This window comes from Orbicella franksi, chromosome 8 (assembly GCF_964199315.1).
Source record: "Orbicella franksi chromosome 8, jaOrbFran1.1, whole genome shotgun sequence".
Lineage (NCBI taxonomy): Eukaryota > Metazoa > Cnidaria > Anthozoa > Scleractinia > Merulinidae > Orbicella > Orbicella franksi.
This window is the reverse complement of record NC_138152.1, coordinates 15,619,977-15,641,971: the sequence shown is the minus strand read 5'-3', so window position 1 is coordinate 15,641,971 and position 21,995 is coordinate 15,619,977. Positions and strand designations below refer to the sequence as shown.

The window sequence follows — 21,995 nt, the reverse complement described above, 5'->3', positions numbered from 1 at the left end:
CGATAACATCTAAAATCTTCTTTAGCCTATTCAATACTACAACTTGTAATTATGGTCTTTTCAAAGCAATGTTACATTTAAAATTTTAATATTAAATAACTTGAAACAGCGAATTTATTATACCCGAGGGAATGTCAGTGTATCCTCCAAACACGTACTGTCCCTTTTTGATGATGGTAACCGTGTCACGTATGCCATCACACCTGCCGTGAAAGGTACTGGCAGCCCAGCCGTGAGTGGAGGCGCGGTAACACAGCTTCCACTGAGGGTTCAATCCAACAGCAGGCGTCAGGATTTGATAAAGGCGACTTTGGTAAAATGCATTCCCACCTAATATAGCCGAATCAGATGAAAAACCTACAAAGGAAAAACAAGGTCTTAACTTAGCTAAAGTAACACAGTTAGTAGTAACACAACAATTGCACAGCAGTAATTCATTGCTCAGTTAAACAACATTAAGCTATATAAAACGGTTATTTCTTGTCTTCAAGAACTCCACTTAAATTGCGAAATTTGAAATCTTTTTTGTGGGGACTCTCTTATGGGGAGAGGCCTATAACTCAACCTTGACTACTTACTTATGCTAACCATCCCCAGCCCGGAATTACTTCATCCTCACTGCCAAAAGTGATGTGTATGTGTGTGTTTGTATAAAAAGTAGGAGTGCTGTTTGTTATAAATGTTTCGATGTTTTAATGCTGGTAAATGTTGGCTTTGTGGGATACTGATCCGTTAAGATATAATTCTTTGAAAAAAACTTTTTCGTTCAAATTGATTTGACAATATTTTTCTTTGTAGAGCTTTACTTCATTTTAGAAATTGTCCACGAAATTCTTTTTTGACTAACAATTAGGCACGATTAGTGGCCATGAATAAACAACAGTGTTTTCTTGAGGACAGAGTGGCATGTTCTGACCGCTAGCTGGAGCCGTGTTATTTCAGTCTTGACTCAGTTCAGCCACTGTTCTAAATACATGTATATATAACTGGCTCGCCTCCTACAAGTTGACGTTTTTAACATTAAAAGTAATTAGTATAAATTCGAGAGCTAAGAAAAACATAACAACAACAACAACCACAATAATCAAATAAACAAAGTAACAAAAATTCAGGACGATATCATCCGACAGATTAACAAAAAAAAAAAAAAAAAAAAAAAAAAAACTAATGGAGATTGCTGCCTGTAAGTCCCATTCAGATTCGAGTCCATCCATATTTTCGAAAGACAATTCTTGGACACTGCATTAATGATACATGTGTTTCGATCTTCACTTCGCGACAAATATGAGTGTTACAGGCAACATATATATTGCTTGTTTTTAATCTTACTAAATTAGACAATTAACGGAAAAAATGGCTCACCTTTCGAATCCTCACAGTTTTTGCCAGTGTAGTTCTTCATGCAAGTACATCTGTAGTCGTCAATCTCGTAAAGCGCTTGACAGCTTCCACCGTGCTGACATGGATAACTTTCACAAGGACTCTGGAGAGGAGGAAGCAGTTTCGGGAAATTAAGATCATTAAGATAATCTGTGGTACTTTTTGAACAAAGAGTTGCTACTAAAAGCTCACTAACCTTGAATATAACTGCGAGAAAAAAAACAAAGTAAACCACGATGTAAATTACTCACAAAAAGGTTTGTTACTGTTCAGTATATCTGCAATGTTTTCAGAAAAAGTAAATTAAGTTTGTAAGAAAAAAAAAAAAAAAACAATTTTGCAAAAATCTTCATGAAACCTCGGATGATCTTCGGAAATCTTCAGATAGTGCCAAGCCAAGCCAAGCCAAGCCAAGCCAAGCCAAGCCAAGCCAAGCCAAGCCAAGCCAAGCCAAGCCAAGCCAAGCCAAGCCAAATAGACCCAAGTTTTCAATTTTCAACTTCTTGTGGCAAGTTTATTGTATTTTGTCGCGCTTTTTAAATACACTATAAATCAGAAAAACAGCCCCTAATCCCCTCCCCCGGGTTCAAGGGCTGCAATAATTTAAGGCTCATCCAGTTGTAGGTAACGTATATAGAAACTTCAGACATGCACCATAGTTTCGACGGGGCTATATAGCTACTTAGTTACTTAGGATATAAGTATTGCTCACCATAATGCTGCAATGATGGAATGTATGATTCGCTGTGAACTTGTCAGATGCATTGTACTTATCAGTTGGAAGTAAGTCACACGATACATTTCCGTTTGGCAGATGCAGTGCTCCGGTGTTTGTGGAAAAACAGCGATCGTTCTTTACGCATCGCAGCAGGCACAGTCTTCCTGTTTGGACTGTGACACCTTCGATTTTTGGAACGTCAAGGACATGATAAAAATGTTCTATGAACTGTGCATATCTCAATGGCTTGTTCGGGTTGCGGTGAAGACCGGCCAGGTCACTGGCGTCACAGAAGCCAGCATCTATAATCTGAAACGTAAAGTAGATAAAAGTATTCGCTGATAAAAGCACGAATACATTCATGGCTAAGAACAGGACGGATTAAATGTAATGACTTGATCTCAACTTCACAGATATACTTAACAGGCTAACATCATTTATTAATAGCGTTTATAAAGAATGGTGTCTATGAATTAATTGATGTTTACTTAACAATACTTTTTGTGACAAGTTCCAAAACATAACAGTCGGGGTTTCAATATAATGATCTTAAAATTAATTGGAAGTCGCAGACGAGTTGTACTCAAGTTTAATTTCACCTTTTTATTTAACTTATGGCGAAAAGAAAAGAGTGGGAAAAGGGCAGTGCAAAAAAATGAAATAAAAATTTTTCGTCGTCAGCTACATGAAGAAATGTCTTGAAGTCTTTGAAATTAATATGAAATGTATTCGTGTGGCCTGAAGGTATTGTTGACAAGTTGTGCCTAACTTTAATTGAAATAATTTGCCCTAGTTTATGGAACTGAAAGCATAACTGTGTCCTTTTAAGGCTAATATACTTCTATCTAAAATAACACGGCAATGAATAATGAATAATCGTTAAGAGTCAAACTTGCGAAATTTTTGGCAGATGTGAATACTAAATTGCCTTACAGTCTTTGGACTGACAGAGAATAACATTACGATGGTTTCCTGTAATCACAGCCGTTGATGAGTGGTGTTCAACTATTTCTCTAATTTCAACAACTTTATAAAAAGTACAACTCATTGTTGGTAAGGCTATACAGCTATCTTTCTAATGAAATGTAAAAAGTAATAAATTATTAATACAGGCAATGAGTAAAAAATTCTGAAAGTTTCTCAGAGGGCTTAATAGTAAATTTTTCAAAATTCTTCGAATATGTCGAATTGTTTATTTGTCACGTATTTAACACTTTTCTGAAGTTAAGTACAGCATATAGCTGCAGGAGATCGGTGGCAACAAGCTAGCAAAAGTGGCAACCACTTATTGAAAATAGCCGACATAGTTTCTGACAGGAAAACGACTGGAAGTTTACATACAATGTATCGCGGCTACTTCGAGTCTTTTTTCGTTTTCACACTATAATTCGTTAGTCTTGTTTAGAAGGTGAGAGTCTGTTATTCTGTGATAGCTGAATCATGTAAGCTGATTTATGAAATGATATATATATATATATATATATATATATATATATATATATATATATATATATATACATATATATATATAGGCAATTGTGGAAAACGAGGACGGACAACTTCGAGCGAAAAAAAATATATATACAGTAAAAAATCTAAGAAATCTAAAAAAAGGTTTAAAAATTTAATAAAAATAAACGTTTCGGTCAAAGACCTTCATCAGTTGCAGTGCGCATTGAAGCATCTTAACTTTATATATATATATATATTATCGGCGTGAGAAGGCTGGAATTTGAAGGCCGGATTTGTGCAGGTTTGATAAGGGGCACATGTATCATGCACATGCACTGATGCACATTTCTACATGGGGTATGTCCCCCGTCGGTAAATATGCACTTAATGACTTGTTCCAAGGGAAACAGTGAGTATTGTTTCCCCGAGACCCTCAAAGTTCCCCGCGGTGAAGCTGAGGGGAACATTGAGGTCGAGGGGAAACAAAACTCACTGTTTTCCTTGGGATCAGTCATTAAGAGTTTTGTTATACCTCCCACGCCCCAAACCAAAAAGAGAAAACAAAAATGCGAAAAGTTGCTTGCTCGACCTGTACGGGTCCGCAAATGATCCCAGGAGCGCAAATGATCCCCAAATTGAACTGCAAATGATCCCGGACCGGAAATGATCCCCATATTGGACTGCAAATGATCCCGATTAAAAAAAAATAGGAATGGCATGGATTTATATCAGAGGAAGGTGAGAACATGTACAAAAATTATGAACTAAAAATCATATTTTATCATTTTCCCAAAAAATATTCCACAGTTGCTGTTTTGTTCTTCGAAGGGTACAGTATGTTATTACTGTCACGCAATAAAAAAAAAAAAAGTAATAAATCGAAAACCAACCAATGGAAAAAGCTACAAAATTGTGATGTACGCTATAGAAGGTAACTAAATAAGACACTTCTCCAAGTTTTAGGCCTGTGCGTTTCCCCAAACTTCAGAAATTCGTAGTAAATGCTTCCTAGAAATTTACAGAGCCCAGTAAGAATAAACAAATGGTGACTTCGCGACTTCCTTAGCCTTGAAAAAATCGAGACTGCGAGACGCATGTGACCACTAAAAAATGAGACTGCGAGACCCGTGAAATTCGGCGAAAATTTTGCGAGACCCATGGTTTTTGAAGGACCATTCGCCACCCCTAGTAAGAAAACGCCATGCTGGTGTACATCCGTGGTACACCAATGTGGCGGCCGGAATATAGTCTAAACATCTGCAACTTCATGAAAGAATGAAAGATGCGAATGCAGCCATAACACTACCGGAAAATGACCTGAAAAAAATTCAGGCTCTGAACGGGATTTGAACCCACGACCTTTGCGTTACCGGTGCAATGCTCTACCAGCTGAGCTATCAAAGCCACTGGAGAGCGGTCGAGTGTGGGTTCGGCCCTATATGTTCAGTGGAGGTGATACTCGGCTCAAGTATATGAATTCTATAGTAATGGATGTCCAAGAGTATTAATTAAATAATGAAATAACGCAAAGGTCGTGAAATTCAAAATGCTCTGGTTTCCAAACGAAAAACGCTTATTGTAAATAGATATAAGTATACCGCCTCTTATGCCTGATGAGGATAAAACCACGTCATGTGAGAACGATCTATTGAATTAGAAGTCTTAGAAAAACACATACTTGGAAACATTCTCGAAATCCTGGTGGCGATAGTATCAAACATCTATCAAACAGCTAATTGTCAAAACGAAGCGCAAGCCACCAAACTTGGTGTTTTACAGAGTGATGAAGCGTTGTAGGGTTGTGGGTCTTCTCAGGTGACAGGGTCTTCTGTAATAGTTGCTTCATGGTTAGATTTTATTTTAAAACTTCAGACGAGTGGCGTTAATGGCTGATAAAATGTGATTTAACTATAACACTGAAATATCAATGCTTAACAAAGGAGGGTATGTAGCGTATGTTGCACTGATCATAATTTTACTGAGAATTGCAAAGAAAATCAAGCCAAGTCGTGTTTTGATGATTGAGTGGTGATATTCATAACATCGTAGTTAGCAACAAAATTAAGTCGAAAATATGAAAAAAAGCAAGTTGTAAGCCATTATAATTATAACATGGCTTTAAGAAAAATATCGGTATTCACGTACGCCAATTCCCTATCCAGACCATCCCACCATCCATGCCATTCCTTATTTTTTGATCGGGATCATTTGCGGTCCAAAATGGGGATCATTTCCGGTCCGGGATCATTTGCGGTTCAATTTGGGGATCATTTGCGGTCCTGGGATCATTTGCGGACCCGTACAGATCCCGGCTGGCACACAAATTTCCCGCGGTTTCAAGGAGCACGACCTGATCACGTGCAAGCCAAAAGCTCAAGTTGTTGTTTCCCTAGGGAGTTAGTGAGTTTTGACCAACGGCACGTGACACGTTCTCCTTCGATCTGAAAACGACTTTGAGTTGGGAGGTATAACAATGATTACTTTATTTCTTGTTCGTATTTATTAGGATGTCCGTCCAAAATATGGACAACTATTTAGAAGTGTAAAAGATTGTTGCCGTTTGCCGGACTTGGTCAAATGAAATGAGTGTTAATTGTGATCAACGGAATGTTTAAATTGCCATGTCTATTGATAACAGACACTGTTATCTTAATTCCGTTGTCTTTTTTTGCTTTCAGGTTCAAGAGGGTGCTACAAATCAAAATAATAATAATAATGTATGTTGAACTTTTAATAAACAGTAGTTTACATTTTTGCCCGATCTCATTTGTCTACTTTGAATATTTAATGAGGGTCCAATATTACAACTTGTAAACGGTCTAAAGAGACTACCACAGCTACTAGATCTAGCACTGCCACATTGAAGCACTGCCCCAGATTAAACGGCGCAAATAGGGGGCTTTAAGAATGTTAAAGTTCAGCCCTTAAATAAGCAGTGTATGCATTCACAACAATGCGAGGCATCACACTGAATTGTTTCAGAAGTCAAACAAAACAAAGGAAGGAAACACTCACTCTAAACCAGCCAGGCAAATTTTGGAAAACCTTTGAAACTAGCATTTTGTGAAGAAAGGGGAGAGAAATGTCCTTTGGAGAAAAGTCCCAGTGTCCAAACTTTCTGTGTATCTTTTCGCCAACCCCTTTTCCAAAACAATACTCTGAGATAATTATACTTTTAATAATGGTAATTTCAGGAAAATTAGGTTACTAATAGGCTCGATTTCCGCCGCTTTCTCGAGTCCGGTCTACGCTCCCCCCACCCGAGAAGAGACACTGGACGCGTTAGCGGCAAAGCATGTCTGTGACGTAAATTAATAATTTAATTCCTGCGGCGCTTCAGGTGTCCGGAAATGTCATCTGATGAAAATCACAGGCAGGCTCACATGACGCCTACGGCTCGTAAAATTTGTGGCCTTTTCGCCACTTGCTCTTTTAATTTTGGCCCTCCAACCTATTTTGTTTCACATTATTATTGCGGAAGGGCATTACATGCTGTGTTCTATAGAAGAGGGTTTTTTTGTTTGTTTGTTTGTTTGTTTTTGTTTTTTTAAAGTAGAGCAGTGTAGGTTCGATTTCCACCGCTTTCTCGAGTACGGTCTGCTTTCCTCCCCGAGAAGAGACTGCTCGACGCGTGAGCGGCAAAGTATGTCTGTGACGTAACTTCATAATGTAATTCTTGCGGCGCTTTAGGTGGCCTGAAATGTCATCTGATGACAATGATAGGCAGAACACATGACGCCTACGGCTCGTAAAATTTGTGGCGTTTTCGCTACTTCTTTTAACTTTGACCCTCCAACCTATTTTGTTTCACATTATTGTTGCGGAAGGGCATTACATGCTGTGCTTTATAAAAGAGTTTTCTTACAAAAAAAAAAAAAAAAAAAGTAGAGCAGGGCTGTTTGACTATGCTGAAGCAACTGTCATGTCAAAGGTCACACGTATGTTGGTGTGCATGAAGGTGACACAACGTTTATGTTTTGGTAGTTCGGTTTGCTCTGGCTCATTTAAAAGTTTAATTTTGTCTGGCTTCGCCAGAGACTGGTGTTGCTTCTCTTCAAGAAGACTAAGGTACACATCGATTTGACTGAGTGTTTTGTTTCTTGAAATCGATGTTTGCGTTTATCCCTCGCTTTGTTTACTTTGTTCGTTGTCTCATACATACCACATGATTCAAATATAGATTCTGACGTTTAAGTCTGTTGACTATTTTGCGTGTTGTATATGCCACTATGGTTTAGATCAGGCAAGATTTCATAAGCTGACGGTATTTGGTTAAATATCCCACTAATGCGATCGCACTTCATATCGCACAACTCCTTTGCTACTGCGAGAAAGCTAATTTATGCAGCCTGCTCGATTCAGGCAGGCAGATTTCTTATTGGTTGAAATTAACAATGCCAAGTCCACAAGTCCAGCCGTGAGTTCGGGGGAGGAGCGCGGGCTCTTTTCTCGAACAGCGGCTGGTAATCGAGCCTAAGAGCAGTGCTGTTTGACTATGGTGTAGCAACTGTCATGTCAAAGGTCACACATATGTATGGTGATATTCTGCAACATCGCACCTCACTCGTGTGCATGGTGTTGACACCATGTTTATGTTTTGCTAGTTCGGTTTGCTCCTCCGCAGCCGTTTTTTGGGCGTGACATCCCAAAAAACGGCTGCGGAGGACACTAGGTTTGCTTTGGCTCATTTAAAAATTTAACTTTGTCTGGCTTCGCCAGAGACTGGTGTCGCTTCCCTTCAAGAAGGCTACCGTGCACATCAATTTGACCAAGTGTTTTGTTTCTTGAGATCGATGTTTGCATTTATCCCTCTCTTTGTTGACTTTGTTATCTGACATTCTGGCACCAAATGATTTAAATATAGATTCTAACGCATAGGTCTGTTGACTATTTTGCGTGTTGTATATGCCACTATGGTTTAGATCACGAAAGATTTCATCAGTTGACGGTATTTGGTGAAATGTCCCACTAATGCGATCGTACTCCATATCGCACAACTTCTTTGCTAGCGCGAGAAAGCTAATTTATGCAGCCTGCTCGACTCAGGCAGGCAGATTTCTTATTGGTTGAAATTAAGAATGCTAAGTCCACGAGCCCAGCCGTGAGTTCGGGGAGGAACGCGGGCTCCTTTCCCGAACAGCGGCTTGTAATCGAGCCTAGGTTACTAACTGATGGGGACACATTTGATACATCACAAGCAGACCGCCGTTCTTGGTTCAGTACTAATATATACACAGGCTAGCCATGCCTTGAAGCCTTTAACGCTATTCCAAGACATCTTCTGGTGTAGAGTGTGACCAAGTTCACAAGTATTTTTTTTTTTCGAGGAATCTAGAAAAATGTTGAGTTTTGCACGAATAAAAATAAGTACTATTGTAGTATCTGACCGCGACAAAACAGTAGTTGGACTTTTGCTGGGTTATTATCTTGTGATACAGGCAAACAGTGACACATTTAAGCCAAAATCACTGATTTATTCAGGAAATGAAAGCTTTTATCAGTGTTCACCTGTAAGACTTAAAGAATCTGAAGGGAAAACTACAACAATCGAAGACTACATCACGTTGGTCTTCTAGTCTTTGTGGATTTTGGGAAAGAGGACATCGCCTTTATCTATTCGACCAGGCTAAACAAAACCGAATACTTAGACATAAAAATTACTGGAAACAGAAGAATTTTCTTATTACGTATTTCACTAAACATGGAATAAACTGGCGAGGACTTGAAAAACTGTTCCCTGTATTAGGAACTTGTTTTGAGTTTAGGAACATTGTTTCTGTTGCAGTTTTCGCTGCGATGAACCCGCGCTGCTTGCGGTTTTCATATTGTTACTCCTTAACCCCTGCGAGGGGAATTTTGCCATGTGCTATCAAAAATAGCGCCGCCACGTTTTTGTTTCGGTGTTTAGCCGTAAACTGTGTCTAGTTTTAGCGTTCAGGATGGTATTTCGGCAGTATGCATCAGCAACGTATGTATTCATGTCTCTTGTTTTATTTTATTTTATTATTTTTTTTTTTCCAGCGAACGTTTAGTAATCGTTTGTAATTGTTGTTTAGGTTATATCTACTGATTTATCTGAGTTGGAACGACGTGTATGCCTGGAGTTGATCCCGTCACATTCCCTAATACCTGTTTGAAGTTCGAGGCTATATAGCCACGCTGCACTCCGTGCGGGCTACGCAAAAGATCTTTCATGCGTTGGTATTTGCCTTTTTGGATACTATACTTTAAATTATCTTTTTCTCAGCTCGCGGAATTCAAATTCTGCAATTTGATTGGTTCCTTGAGCGGGCGAAATTTTCTCATCTGGACCGCTACAGAGGGTGGAGACGTCGAGTTGATCTATTTTCGTGAACGAATTAGCGGTAATCGTCAATCTTTCGCCCTTTTTTCACTTCCATAGACGATTAATTATAATCAACGCAAGTTTATCTCTATTCACCTTTGAATGGCAAGGAAAGTCATTGTAAGTTGATTCAATTGAGTTTTTTGAAGTTGTGAGAGTTTGTTTGGTTGTTTGTTGCTTGGCGCTATAATGGCGCGTAATCCTGTATGTCTCTCTCCGTACAATTTTAAGTAAAAGATGAGTTAACCCTTTGAATACCAAACTTTCGCCAAAAAATACCGTTTTTAACCGTTTAGTCAGTTGTTTTTTTAGCTGCCATGACGCTAAATAGGCGTAAGTTTTGCTAAGAAAGCTTTTTTTTACTATAAGGAGAGATTTTTCGAGAATTAGGTATAAATTGAGCAATATTTCAATTCCAGGCATGCGCATAAGCCAAAATTTGGCCATTAATTACGCATATATGCGTACTTGGTATTCAAAGGGTTAACCAGAAATGCATGAATTCCTTCATCGAGCCACATTTTGCTCGTTAGAGGCTAAGAATGGTCAATTGGACCGATTTATGACGAAAAAGAAAGATTTGGAGAAAATTTGAGCCTTTCTTTAACCCTTTGCCACCTCCCGACATTTTTTGCCCCCAAAGAGGAAAGGGGAAAGAGAAGCTAAGTATGATGCTGGAACTTTCTGTAGCTGTTCATTTATCTTTCGCCGAGATTTTGACATGTCAACTGTCTCCACGTCAATTTACGCTGCCATGGTAACCGCATTCTGACGTGGAGTTCAAGCCAAATTTCGCTTTTTTCTAACAGAAATCTTTGGTTTTTCAGTTTTCTTGGGCATAATCGCAGAATTTGCACCTTTTTCAATCAGTTCTATAATAACGTTTCAATAATTTCTCATCAACGCATGTTATTTTCTGATTTTTTTAAAAGAAATTGAATAGGCCCTTTGCAGGATCCGGTCACACGGTACGGAATTAATTACACCGGGACACAAGTTACGCTCTGAGATTTCCAAAACAAAGGAACTCGTACCAGTTTAGTCCGACTTTCATTTGTTTTGGAAGTTCCACTGTGTAACTTGCGTCCCAATATAATTAATTCCGTACCATGTGACCGGATCGTGCAAAGGGCCTATTCCAAGATAGCGGACAGATCCATGATGGTAGAAATGATGACGTCATGAGACGTCTAATGCTTATGCTTATTCCCTTTCACTCCCTGTGGAGCATAGGTCCATGGAAACTGCCCGCCATCTTCTTCTGTTTAGGGCCAACTTTTCGATCTCTTTCCGAGTGTAGCCTGCCTTTGACGCCTCATTGTCCACGGTTCTGTTCCTTTCGGGTTTTACCAAGGTGCGTCATACGAGTCTCCGAGGAAACATTCTCTTGACCCAAGACTGATGTGATTTTGTCCCTGCTTCCTATGGTTTCAGTAATCTCGTCTGTCCAGTTAGTGGGTGGTTGGCCCTCAAAGCTTCACCCGAGCCCCGTTAGCCAGGCGTTTCAGGGTTCTGGGCAGGCCGTCATGGCTCTCGTGGCGGCCCAGGGGGAACAAGTTCCCTGCCATACTTCGCCCTGCACAGCAGTCCCCTACATACCTGTTTCCGGCCACCGCGACGTGGGCGAGGGGTTGGACTTTGGTGGCCGACGTCTAATCACCTCATGATTAAAAGAAAAAAATAGGTCGACTTGTAGAGCAAGTCAAGGGCTATCTATTAAAGGCGAATTAAATCAAATGTCTTATTAGTATAGGTAATAGCATGACTTGTAGTGGTATTTGACAATGATACAGCGAGCGATATTTCAAAATTGTCCAAAATACCTCGAGCCGCAAAGCGGCCAGTGGTATTTGGAAAATTTTGAAATACTTCAAGACGGTGTCATTACAAAATACCACGTACAGGTCGTGCTATTATTTGTTTACAATAGAAGCTGATAAATTTTTGATTAATGCACAGGAGACCCTTATTTCGTTCCGGTTTAGGCGGAAGAAATGATTGGCAGTTTTTTGTGAACGCCAGGGGTGAAAACCATTGAAGTAAAACAACATAATACAGTTCAATGAAAGTAATTTTCAAAGCACTGTTTTTGCAGTCTCTGCAGTGGTAAGGTGAAACCACAAATTAAGTTAGGGTACGAGTAAGCTTCTTCCAGTGTTTCATTGCTGTTTTGTTGAAAAACACCAACGCCAGCTCCGTAATTTATCGTCATCTGACAGCCATGAAAGTGGTGGACTACTGTTTGACAGGCTGGAGTCGCTGTATGGTTATGCTGATGAGCAAACTGTAAAGAACTGGGCGGGAATTCTGAACCTGTTGGCAGAGAGGACAGCTGAAGATGGATCTGCCACTGTTCTGCGTCGTCACCTTCCTCGTAGTCTGCCAGTGAATGCTCGCTTGCCAAGAGCAATTGACATTTTATCTTATTGATCCCTTACCTCTGTTTCTTGTACCACACTTCGGATTTCTCAATAATGGCGTGATTAAACAGGCCACTGTCTCGCTTTTCTTCACGTCTGTGGGCAAGATATGTTTTGACTAAGACTAACAACTGGATTGAACAACGGGGACATCCTGTAGGAAACATTTTTGGCTAGATGGCTTTGCGTTTCTTTGTTATACCGCCTTGCTGGTTCTTTGTTGGGTTTCCTTCGAATTTTGCGTACTCTGTGCCTTGATCGTCCTTGCTCAAGCTGAAATCTTTGAAAAACATTTCATGGTGCTCTTGGCAACCTCGAAGACCAAAATGAAGGGTGAGTAGATACCACAGAGTATGAATGAGTGACTTTGGATTTTGCTCGCCAAGCACACGACTTTTCTATAGCTGCTCTTCACCTTTGTCGATAAGTGGTTGTGTTGTATTCAGTCATTTTCCGTGACCTTTCTCACGAGGAGCTGTTAATGCTTTTCTCTCCAGGACCCGTCGGCGCTTGACGAATTCTCGGTCCTTTGTTATGGAAATTCTGCTGTCATTTTGTGAGTTTGAGGTGTCTGTCGAATGCAGCTAACATAACCCTTGGACGTACTGTCTGGCTTACAGTCCGCAGTACTGACAAGCTGCAGCTTAATTTTCAGTACGCAAACATGAACTGAAGAGGGCGTTGGGATTTTTGGTTTTGCGGATTTGGCCAATTTTTCGTTAGGTTTTTTAGTTTTCGCACTTAAAAACTGCGGTTTTTCGGTTTTGGTGTCTAGTGCGGTTTGCGGGTTTTGTCCAATTTAGTCTTTGGTTTTCGGTTTTTGTCAACAATGATGGCGGTTTTTCGGATTTTTCTGTCCAATGCATTTTACGGCTTTTTTTGTTTTGCCAATTAAGGAAGCTATACTCCGCAGTCACGCTTAAATTGTAATTCCAAGGGACCACTTACAGTTAGAGGAATGCATGACAAGCCTATTCTCTTTAGCAGCCATTATTTGGGTAATAACGGCTGCCAAAGAGACTATGAAAAGCTAAAGATAACTTCAAAGCAAAAGGCTATTTCTTAAATATCACGTTGCTTGGATAATATCCTGTGGACCTTGACCTTAGACTGTGGACCATCGAGTTTCTATGGCTCAATTGCGAGATGTCTAGATCTCCCTTTTCCGTCGCGGGAATAACATTGCACTCACTCGCTCAGTTAACGTGAAAAAAGGCAAAGAAGAGACTGTTTGGTTGTAAAATAAAGTAGTTTGGTTGTAAAACTGGGCTGCCATTTTTGTGCCTACACAAATGAAAATTCTGACAATGGCAATCAAAAGGTAATTTCAGAATGTGGTATCACTTTTAAACAAAAATCACCTAAAATCATCTCATCGTGCAATTTGTTCCTGGTTTCACATTGCTATAGGTCTGTGGGGCCGATTTAGACAAAGACGAGCTTTTTAGACTACGATGTGTTCTGCACTAACGAAGGAATACGCAGAAAAAACCTCCGAAAGTAAAACAAGTTTAGACGTATAAAAATCAAATAACAGAAAGAGAGATTCTGAAGACTTCCAAAGATTTGTTAGTGAGGGCTTTAATTTCGGTTTTCGGTTTTGGACGAAATTTCTTGCGGTTTTGCGGTTTTCGGCGATTTTTTGGGCGGTTTCTCGGTTCCTAATAGGCTCCTACGCCCCCCTCTGAACTGTGTAACTGTTCCAGGAAGGTAGTCTTACCAGACTAGCAGTAAAACCGACTATTTGATATCCTGATCTCTATTTGATATCTTGATCTTCTTGTTTGCATCGTTCAGAGGCATTCGATCGCAACACTTTGGCGCCTACCTATTGCTGGTTTTCATTGTCACGCAACTCAAAATATATCGAAATAAAAATCAAAACCACTCAATAGATAAAGTCCAGAATCTGGGAAATGGGAGGAGGTAAATATGCAAAGCCTCTCGCCAAAATTCTGGTCACAGCAATTTTTCTTATGCGAGATAGGCGGAGAAAATTTTAATCCAAATTTATAGAGATTTTTACGGAGACGCCATGCTGGTGCCCATCTGTATGGGCACCAACATGGCGGCCGGAAACCAACAGAAACATCTGTCACTGAGTTTTGCTACAAAAGCGTGAATTTATCCCTTAAGGAACTCTAAAACATTAAAATAATACTTTTGCTAAGACATGAACTGTTCAGATAGCCAGGTTCCCCGAAATAAGTCCCTTTTTTAACCATCATGACAGCTCTCTAAGCCGTCATGTAAATACCGCGTCATGCAAAAGCTTGGAAATTCAAGCGTAGTCTATCACAAAACCAAGAACCCATTCGGAGCGAAAATTTGTATGATTATTGGTTTTCAGCTGCTCTTATACATCATTTAAGTCAAATCTCAGGAAGATCAATAGTTTTGTAGTTCGATTTTTAGTGACGTCATGTGAAAACCAGCTATAAGAAGTTGTTTCCGCCCGATTGATCGCTTATCTTGTGTTACAATTACCAAAAACTTGCAAAATTCAGCATGGCCAAAGTTGCAACTGAAATAGAAGTGACTGAGCAACTAAGCAGTAAAAGATTAGGAACACATTAATACCGGTAACGTATCTAGATATTTATGTGCCAAGAAAACGAAACACGTTATTCTGCTACCTAGCGATAGATCCAATTTAACCTATGAACCACCGGGCCTGTAAAGCAACATCTCAGGGACATTTTTCACTCCGTGCTGCATAAGTCATGTAAATGTGCAACCGAATTTCTTAGAGATAACTGATATGATGTTTATTGTACTTCTGAATTTGTTCCTCAAAGCAGTAAAATGTTAACGACCTTCATTCATGTCACTTTTATTGTGGTGGAATCAAAGATTAATACAAATAAGAAAATGCAACAAAATTGAACAAATATACTCCAGCAAGTACTCTTAGCCCTAAATCAAAACAGATCGGAAATCTGATCAAAAGGAAATTACCCTTTAGTACGTTGGATCATGAGAGGGCGAGCTGCAGAAACGAAACAACGTAACGGTCTTCATCCCAGAAGTCAGGCTGCAATAAACACAAATTCGAAGATTTCCGAAGGACGTTTATTTTAAAACTATTTTATTACACAATGACCAAAAACAATATAACTCTACACATTTCAATTGCTGGTTACAAATGAAAACCAAAAAAAAAAAAGAAAAAACATCGAAGCATAATGGAGTGGTTATAAGTCTTACTAATTAATGTAACGATCGCATATTGCCGTAGAACTTCGATTAAGGAATGATATCTGTCACTTTTGTTGCAAGATGTTCTTTAGAAGACTTATTTTTGATCTATTGTCGCTTTTAAGAAAAAGAAAAAAATATATTTCGAGTAAAACTATTTAGTCGAAAAATGCTCATTTAACCTTAAAGTTCTCAGTTTTCCTTTTGTCTGTAAGAGACTGGTTGAACTGACAATATTCAGCAGCTTAAATGTATTTTAAATTGCCGAATTGAGAGATCATTGGTCGTGATCATTTCTCTGTTACGTTCGGAACTCTACGGCATGATACAAGGGCTAGTCCTTTATTTATGGAATATTTACATTTACATTTATATGTTCACAGTTTTCTTATTCTCAGTCAAAAAAAGGTTACCACAACATCTGCAAAGAAACAGCTACTTTTCGTTTTAGGATGTCTACAGACGAAATTTGATGCTTCATATGCAGCTGTATATTATGGCTACTAATCTGGACATACAATAATAATAATAATAATAATAATAATAATAAACTAATATTTTAAGAGGAGGCCTTCAATCCCCTAGAGGTGGTTTTCAGGAGGGTCCTCTAAAAACTAAAAGTCTAGAATATACACTAAATGTCTAAAATACAAAAGTAATAAAAGCTGAAAACGTGATACTAAAACAAAGGTTTAAAACTAGAACTAGGATTAATTACGTTAATAATAAATTACGTTAATAATACGTTATAATAAAGCTCTCTCGGATAAATACACATTCCTTACTGCTATAAATAGATATAATTAAGGTATGACATTAAAATATTTGAGATCATAAATATCGAAAAGCCCAAAAGCCATTAGTCTTCTTCGAAGCCGTTTTTTGGTATAATTCTTTCCCCTTATTTTACGAGCATAGATGCATGTACATGTATTCCATTCATTTAGATACGAGAGAAATTGATTATCTCACTGATGTAAATATATCACTTGTATAGCTTTTTAGTCTCCTTCGCAGCCGTTTTTTGGGATGTCACGCAACGCTTCCCCTAAAGAACATAATTTTTGTTCAAACTTTGTCAAATGAATATTTGTCATATGAGAACTTTAATTGTAAAATAAAAAAGGAGTGCCCACGCTCGTTAAGGAGCACTGAGGCACTGAAAGTGCCCCATTTTAGCGTTATTTAATGCTTAGTACAAGAACGCATTCCAAGTTATTGCAAACTCTTTGTGAGCCCAGACTCATGAAAATACGTCTCAAACTACAGTCAATACTTGTGTCGGACACAAATAAACTTTTTAAGTTTGATTTTGACAGACAGCTGGATCCTTGTTAAAATATTGGAACCAAATTACTTGCCACGGCTATCAAACTGTTAAATAGGAAAAACTACAAGGCAGCTGCTATTTTCCTTAATTATTCAGTTTTCAACAATAGAAATCAGATCAGTCTTTTCACACGCAAAGCTAATGATTAGTTGATTAAAATGACTGGAAAAAAAAAAAAATTTGGAGTGCCCGAGCTCGTTAGTGAGCTATAGCCATTTTTCAACTGACAGAACTCAACATTAAGGCAAATCCGCCATGTTTTCAATGTGCGCGTGCACGAACGCGCCCTAATGACGCAATAAATTATGCGCAGTAAGGATGCGCAATGCAATACCGGGGAATGACCTTAATATACATTTCTGTCACGTAATATCCTGGTAAGAACAAACACTCTCTCATTGTGTCCAAAGGTCAAATTTACCTTTCGCGCCATTATGGCGTGTTATTCCGGTGCTGAGCATAGTGGTAACATTCAAGTATAGTTTTTTGTTGTTGTTGTTGTTGTTTTTGTTTGTTTTTGTTTTTTTTTTTAAATCAACTGTTTTGCCACCCCTAATCATACTGCTATGTAGTAGTCGTAGTTATTCAGCTTAGTGCTGTTAGACTTGAGCAGCATACTTGCTTATTGAGACATTTTTATACTTGTTCCTGTTAGTGCAACGCCAAGTGCTGTTTTAAACAAATGGGCCATACTTGCTCATTGAGCTTTGTTTACAAGTGTACATTTTATAACATTAACTTGAAGCTGGCATCAGCTACCTCAAGTATTTTGCTCTTCGCTTCTGGTGACAACAGATTATGACTATTGATTTGTTAGCTTAACAGGCTTAGAACAACACAGCTAACTGTTTGATTTTTTTTTTTTTTTAATAAACTATGGTAGGGGATGAAGTACTCCCGATAGGTCGCCCCTTTTCCCGATTAACTCACATGGCAAGCTGTCGTGGCAGAAAGCCCTCCCTCCACCTCCGACGATAGGCTTGTTACCAAGGAACCAAGCCTCTGTTGCTTAGGACCTCAGAGAGAGGATTATGGCCTCTCTGCAGCCCTGTTGTTGTTGCTTAATAATGTTCTTATCGTTTAGTCCTCTCGTTGTCAACCTCCTGACCCGTGTCATCCTGTAAGATTCCTATTGGCAACTTGAGCACTTCATCCCCTGCCCCTGTTTTCCCATCAAAAGTTGTTGTTGTCTTGTTTAATTTCATAGATTGGGAGCATTAAATACAAGATTAAAATTAATCACAAGCAGATGTAAGGGGAAAAAAGGATGATCACAACAAGGCTAGCTGCTTTTAGAGAGATCAAAATAAATAAAATGGTTAGCCTGATTTGTATCAAACAACTCTATAACATGGAAAAACTTAAAATTCCTTTTGATCAGCTTATTTATCTCATATTATGAATGAGTTGAGAACGTGAATGTAGGGATGTTAGGATAAGTCAACCAAGATAAAACACCTCCACGTCATCAGGTGTGAAGTGGTTAGTCCCAGCCAGGATTGTGTACTGGTCTTGTACTCCACTTGGAACAGAGTAGTAGTTGTTTAGACCAAAGGCTGTGTAGGAATCAGTGTTACTGTTGGCATTGTTAGCAATGTAGATGTCCCACCCATTGCCAAATGTTGGACCATAACTTGGGTTGCTGTAAATTGCATGTGATGGGCTCGTCACCATGCTCTTGAATGGTCCAAGACCTTCTTTGTTGCGGAGTGAAAATATGAACGCATTGGAAGTGGAACCATATTGACCACTGGACTCTGAATAAGAAGAACATTCAAGAAAATATTAATGACGGGAAAAGGTACTAACAACTAGACCAACTAGAGGTTGAAAAATTTACCACCTTCTGTGAAAGTAGCTAATTATTAATTCCCGCCTGAGGTATGCAGAGCATTAATATTGTTATGGGAACAGGGATAGCAGTTATTTATAATCAAAGTTAAACGATAACATTTCAAATCTTCTTTAGCCTATTCAATACTACAACTTGTAATAATGGTCTTTTCAAAGTAATGTTACATTTAAAAATTTAACATTAAATCACTGAAAACAGCGAATTTATTATACCCCAGGGAATGTCAGTGTATCCTCCAAACACGTACTGTCCCTTTTTGATGATGGTAACCGTGTCACGTTTGCCATCACACCTGCTGTGAAAGGTACTGGCGGCCCAGCCATGAGTGGAGGCGCGGTAACACAGCACCCACTGAGGGTTCAATCCAACAGCAGGCGTCAGGAACTGATGAAGGCGACTTTGGTAAAATGCATTCCCGCCTATTATAGCCGAATCAGATGAAAAACCTACAAAGGAAAAACAAGGTCTTAACTTAGGCAAAGTAACACAGCTAGTAGTAACACAACAATTGCACAGCAGTAATTCAGTGCTCAGTTAAACAACATTAACCTGTGAGAAAACTATTCTTTCTGATAGAGGTTTCCTCAAATATTAAGAGCGTTCGGTTACATCATGGTTATTTCTTGTCTTCAAGGACTCCACTGAAATTGCGAAATTTGAAATCTTTTTGTGGGGACTTTCTTATGGGGAGAGGCCTATAACTCAACCTTGACTATTTACTTATGGTAACGACATTAATATTCATCGTCTCCAGCCCGGGATTACTCCATCCTCATTGCCAAAAGTGATGTGTATGTGTGTGTTTGTATAAAAAAGTAGCAGTGCTGTTTGTTATAAATGTTTCGATGTTTTAATGCTGGTAAATGTTGGCTTTGTGGGATACAGATCCGTTAACTCGTGGAGATATAATTATTTGAAAAAATCTTTTACGTTCAAATTGATTTGACAATATTTTTCTTTGTAGAGCTTTATTTCGTTTTTGAAATTGTCCACAAAATTCTTTTTTGATTAACAATTATGCACGATTAGTGGCCATGAATAAACAACAGTGTTTTCTTGAGGACAGAGTGGCATGTTCTGACCACTAGCTGGAGCCGTGTTATTTCAGTCTTGACTCAGTTCAGCCACTGTTCTGAATACATATATATATATATATATATATATATATATATATATATATATAACTGGCTCGCCTCCTACGAGTTGACATTTTTAACATTAAAAGTAATTAGGATAAATTCGAGAGCCAAGAATAACATAACAACAACAACAACAACAACAACAACCACAACCACAACAATCAAATAAACAAACTAACAAAAAGTCAGGACGATATCATCAGACAGAGTAACCAAAAAAAAAAAAAAAAAAGAAAGAAAAATAGAGATTGCTGCCTGTACGTCCCATTCAGATTCGAGTCCATCCATATTTTCGAAAGACAATTCCCGGACAGTGCATTAATGATACATGTGTTTCGATCTTCATTTCGCGACAAATATGAGTGTTACAGGCAACATATATATTGCTTGTTTTTAATCTTACTAAATTAGACAATTAAAGGAAAAATTCGCTAAAGACTAAAATAGCTCACCTTTCAAATTCTCACAGTTTTTGCCAGTGTAGTTCTTCATGCAGGTACATCTGTAGTCGTCAGTCTCGTAAAGCGCTTGGCAGGTTCCACCGTGCTGACAGGGGAAACTTTCACAAGGACTCTGGCAAGGAGGAAGTAGTTTCGGTAAATTAAGATCATTGAGATAATCTGTGGTACTTTTTGAGCAAAGAGTTGCTACTAAAAGCTCACTAACCTTGAATATAACTGCGGGAATAAAAGCAAAGTAAACCACGATGTAAATTACTCAGAAAAAGGTTTGTTACTGTTCAGTAAATCCGCAATGTTTTCGGAAAACGTAAATTAAGTTTGTAAAAAAGAAACAATTCTGCGAAAATCTTCGTGAAACCTCGGATGATCTTCGGAAATCTTCAGATACTCCCCGAAGACTTCAGCAAATTTTCTAATCACTTTTATTAGTCGTAATCGGGAAGATGTAAGACCTTGCCAAATGGACTCCCAAGAAGTCGGAAGTAGCTGCAAATTGAACTTGTGTAGAGACTTGCGATGGGTGGCCAAACGGGCTCCCAAGTTTCGTCGCAGGTACACGCCAGTTTCAATAAAAAACAAAACAAAACAAAACAAAACAAAAAACACACACACATTTCAAATCTACGGGCTTAGTCCCGCGCGGCCAAAATGTAACTATCTCAGTCGCCATCTTGAAATCCCCGTTGATTAATAGGTTGCTATATCAACGAATGGACGTCTCTCAACTAGGGTTGACTCCAAACGGTAAAAAACTTACTTTGACTTGGAAGCTAATTTGATCTCGACCAAAGTGAGAGCAAGTCACCGCAAGTCAACACAAGTGCGTGCCAAACGAAGTCGCAAATAGACCCAAGTTTCCAATTTGCAACTTCTTGTGGCAAGTTTATTGTATTTTGTCACGCTTTTTAAATACACTATAAATCAGCAAAACAGCCCCAAATCCCCCTCCCCCGGGTTTAGGGGCGCAATAAATTAAGACTCATCCAGTTGTAGATAACGTATGTAGAAACGTCAGACATGCACCATAGTTTCGACGGGGCTATATAGCTACTTAGTTACTTAGGATATAAGTATTACTCACCATAATGCTGTAATGATGGAATGTATGATTTGCTTTGAACTTCTCAGATTCATTGTACTTGTCGGTTGGAAGTAAGTCACACGATACATTTCCGTTTGGCAGACGCAGCGCTCCGGTGTTTGTGGAAAAACAGCGATCGTTCTTTACGCATCGCAGCAGGCACAGTCTTCCTGTTTGGACGGTGACACCTTCGATTTTTGGAACGTCAAGGACATGATAAAAATGTTCTATAAACTGTGCATATCTCAATGGCTTGTTCGGGTCGCGTTGAAGACCGCCCAAGTCACTGGCGTCACAGAAGCCAGCATCTAAAACCTCAAACGTAAAGTAGATAAAAGTATTCGCTGATAAAAGCACGAATACATTCATGGCCAATAACAGGATGGATTAAATGTAATGACTTGATCTCAACTTCACAGATATGCTTAACACCCTAACATCATTTATTAATAGCGTTTTTAAAGAATGGTGTCTATGAATTAATTGATGTTTACTTAACAATATTTTTTGTGACAAGTTCCAAAACATAACAGTCGGGGTTTGAATATAATGATCTTACAGTTAATTGGAAGTCGCAGACGGGCTGTACTCAAGTTTAATTTCACTTTTTTTTTT

General features: G+C 38.8%; 3 protein-coding genes across 3 annotated transcripts in view; all 3 read right to left on the bottom strand.

Annotated features, from left to right (window-relative positions):
* LOC145494189 (uncharacterized) overlaps positions 1 to 591 on the bottom strand; it is a 1,285-nt gene extending 694 nt beyond the window's left edge. The window contains exons 1-2 of the mRNA XM_081473646.1: positions 579 to 591; positions 124 to 357 (exon numbers count right to left, since the gene is read on the bottom strand). Coding sequence (XP_081329772.1) covers positions 124 to 357; positions 579 to 591 — 247 coding nt within the window. The remainder of the gene's footprint in view (positions 1 to 123; positions 358 to 578) is intronic.
* A 742-nt stretch (positions 592 to 1,333) lies between these two features.
* Positions 1,334 to 2,461, bottom strand: LOC145494188 (uncharacterized). Its single transcript, XM_081473645.1, has 2 exons — positions 2,093 to 2,461; positions 1,334 to 1,483 (listed from the first exon to the last, which is right to left on the bottom strand). The coding sequence occupies exons 1-2, from the start codon at positions 2,459 to 2,461 to the stop codon at positions 1,334 to 1,336; spliced, it is 519 nt and encodes a 172-aa protein (XP_081329771.1).
* A 15,688-nt stretch (positions 2,462 to 18,149) lies between these two features.
* LOC145494187 (uncharacterized) lies at positions 18,150 to 21,749 on the bottom strand. Its single transcript, XM_081473644.1, has 4 exons — positions 21,381 to 21,749; positions 20,291 to 20,411; positions 18,912 to 19,232; positions 18,150 to 18,601 (listed from the first exon to the last, which is right to left on the bottom strand). Exons 1-4 carry the CDS (start codon positions 21,747 to 21,749, stop codon positions 18,285 to 18,287), a joined length of 1,128 nt encoding a protein of 375 aa, XP_081329770.1. The 3' UTR covers positions 18,150 to 18,284.
* Positions 21,750 to 21,995: the final 246 nt, after the last annotated feature.

Coding starts and splice junctions, on each gene's coding strand:
- LOC145494188 (XM_081473645.1), bottom strand. CDS start 2,461: ATGAATGTATTCGTGCTTTTATCAGCGAATACTTTTATCTACTTTACG. Junction 1,484..2,092: donor TCCATCATTGCAGCATTATG/GTGAGCAATACT, acceptor CCTCCTCTCCAG/AGTCCTTGTGAAAGTTATCC.
- LOC145494187 (XM_081473644.1), bottom strand. CDS start 21,749: ATGAATGTATTCGTGCTTTTATCAGCGAATACTTTTATCTACTTTACG. Junction 19,233..20,290: donor AAACTGTGAGAATTTGAAAG/GTGAGCTATTTT, acceptor ATGTTGTTTAAC/TGAGCACTGAATTACTGCTG. Junction 18,602..18,911: donor ATACACTGACATTCCCTGGG/GTATAATAAATT, acceptor CTTCTTATTCAG/AGTCCAGTGGTCAATATGGT.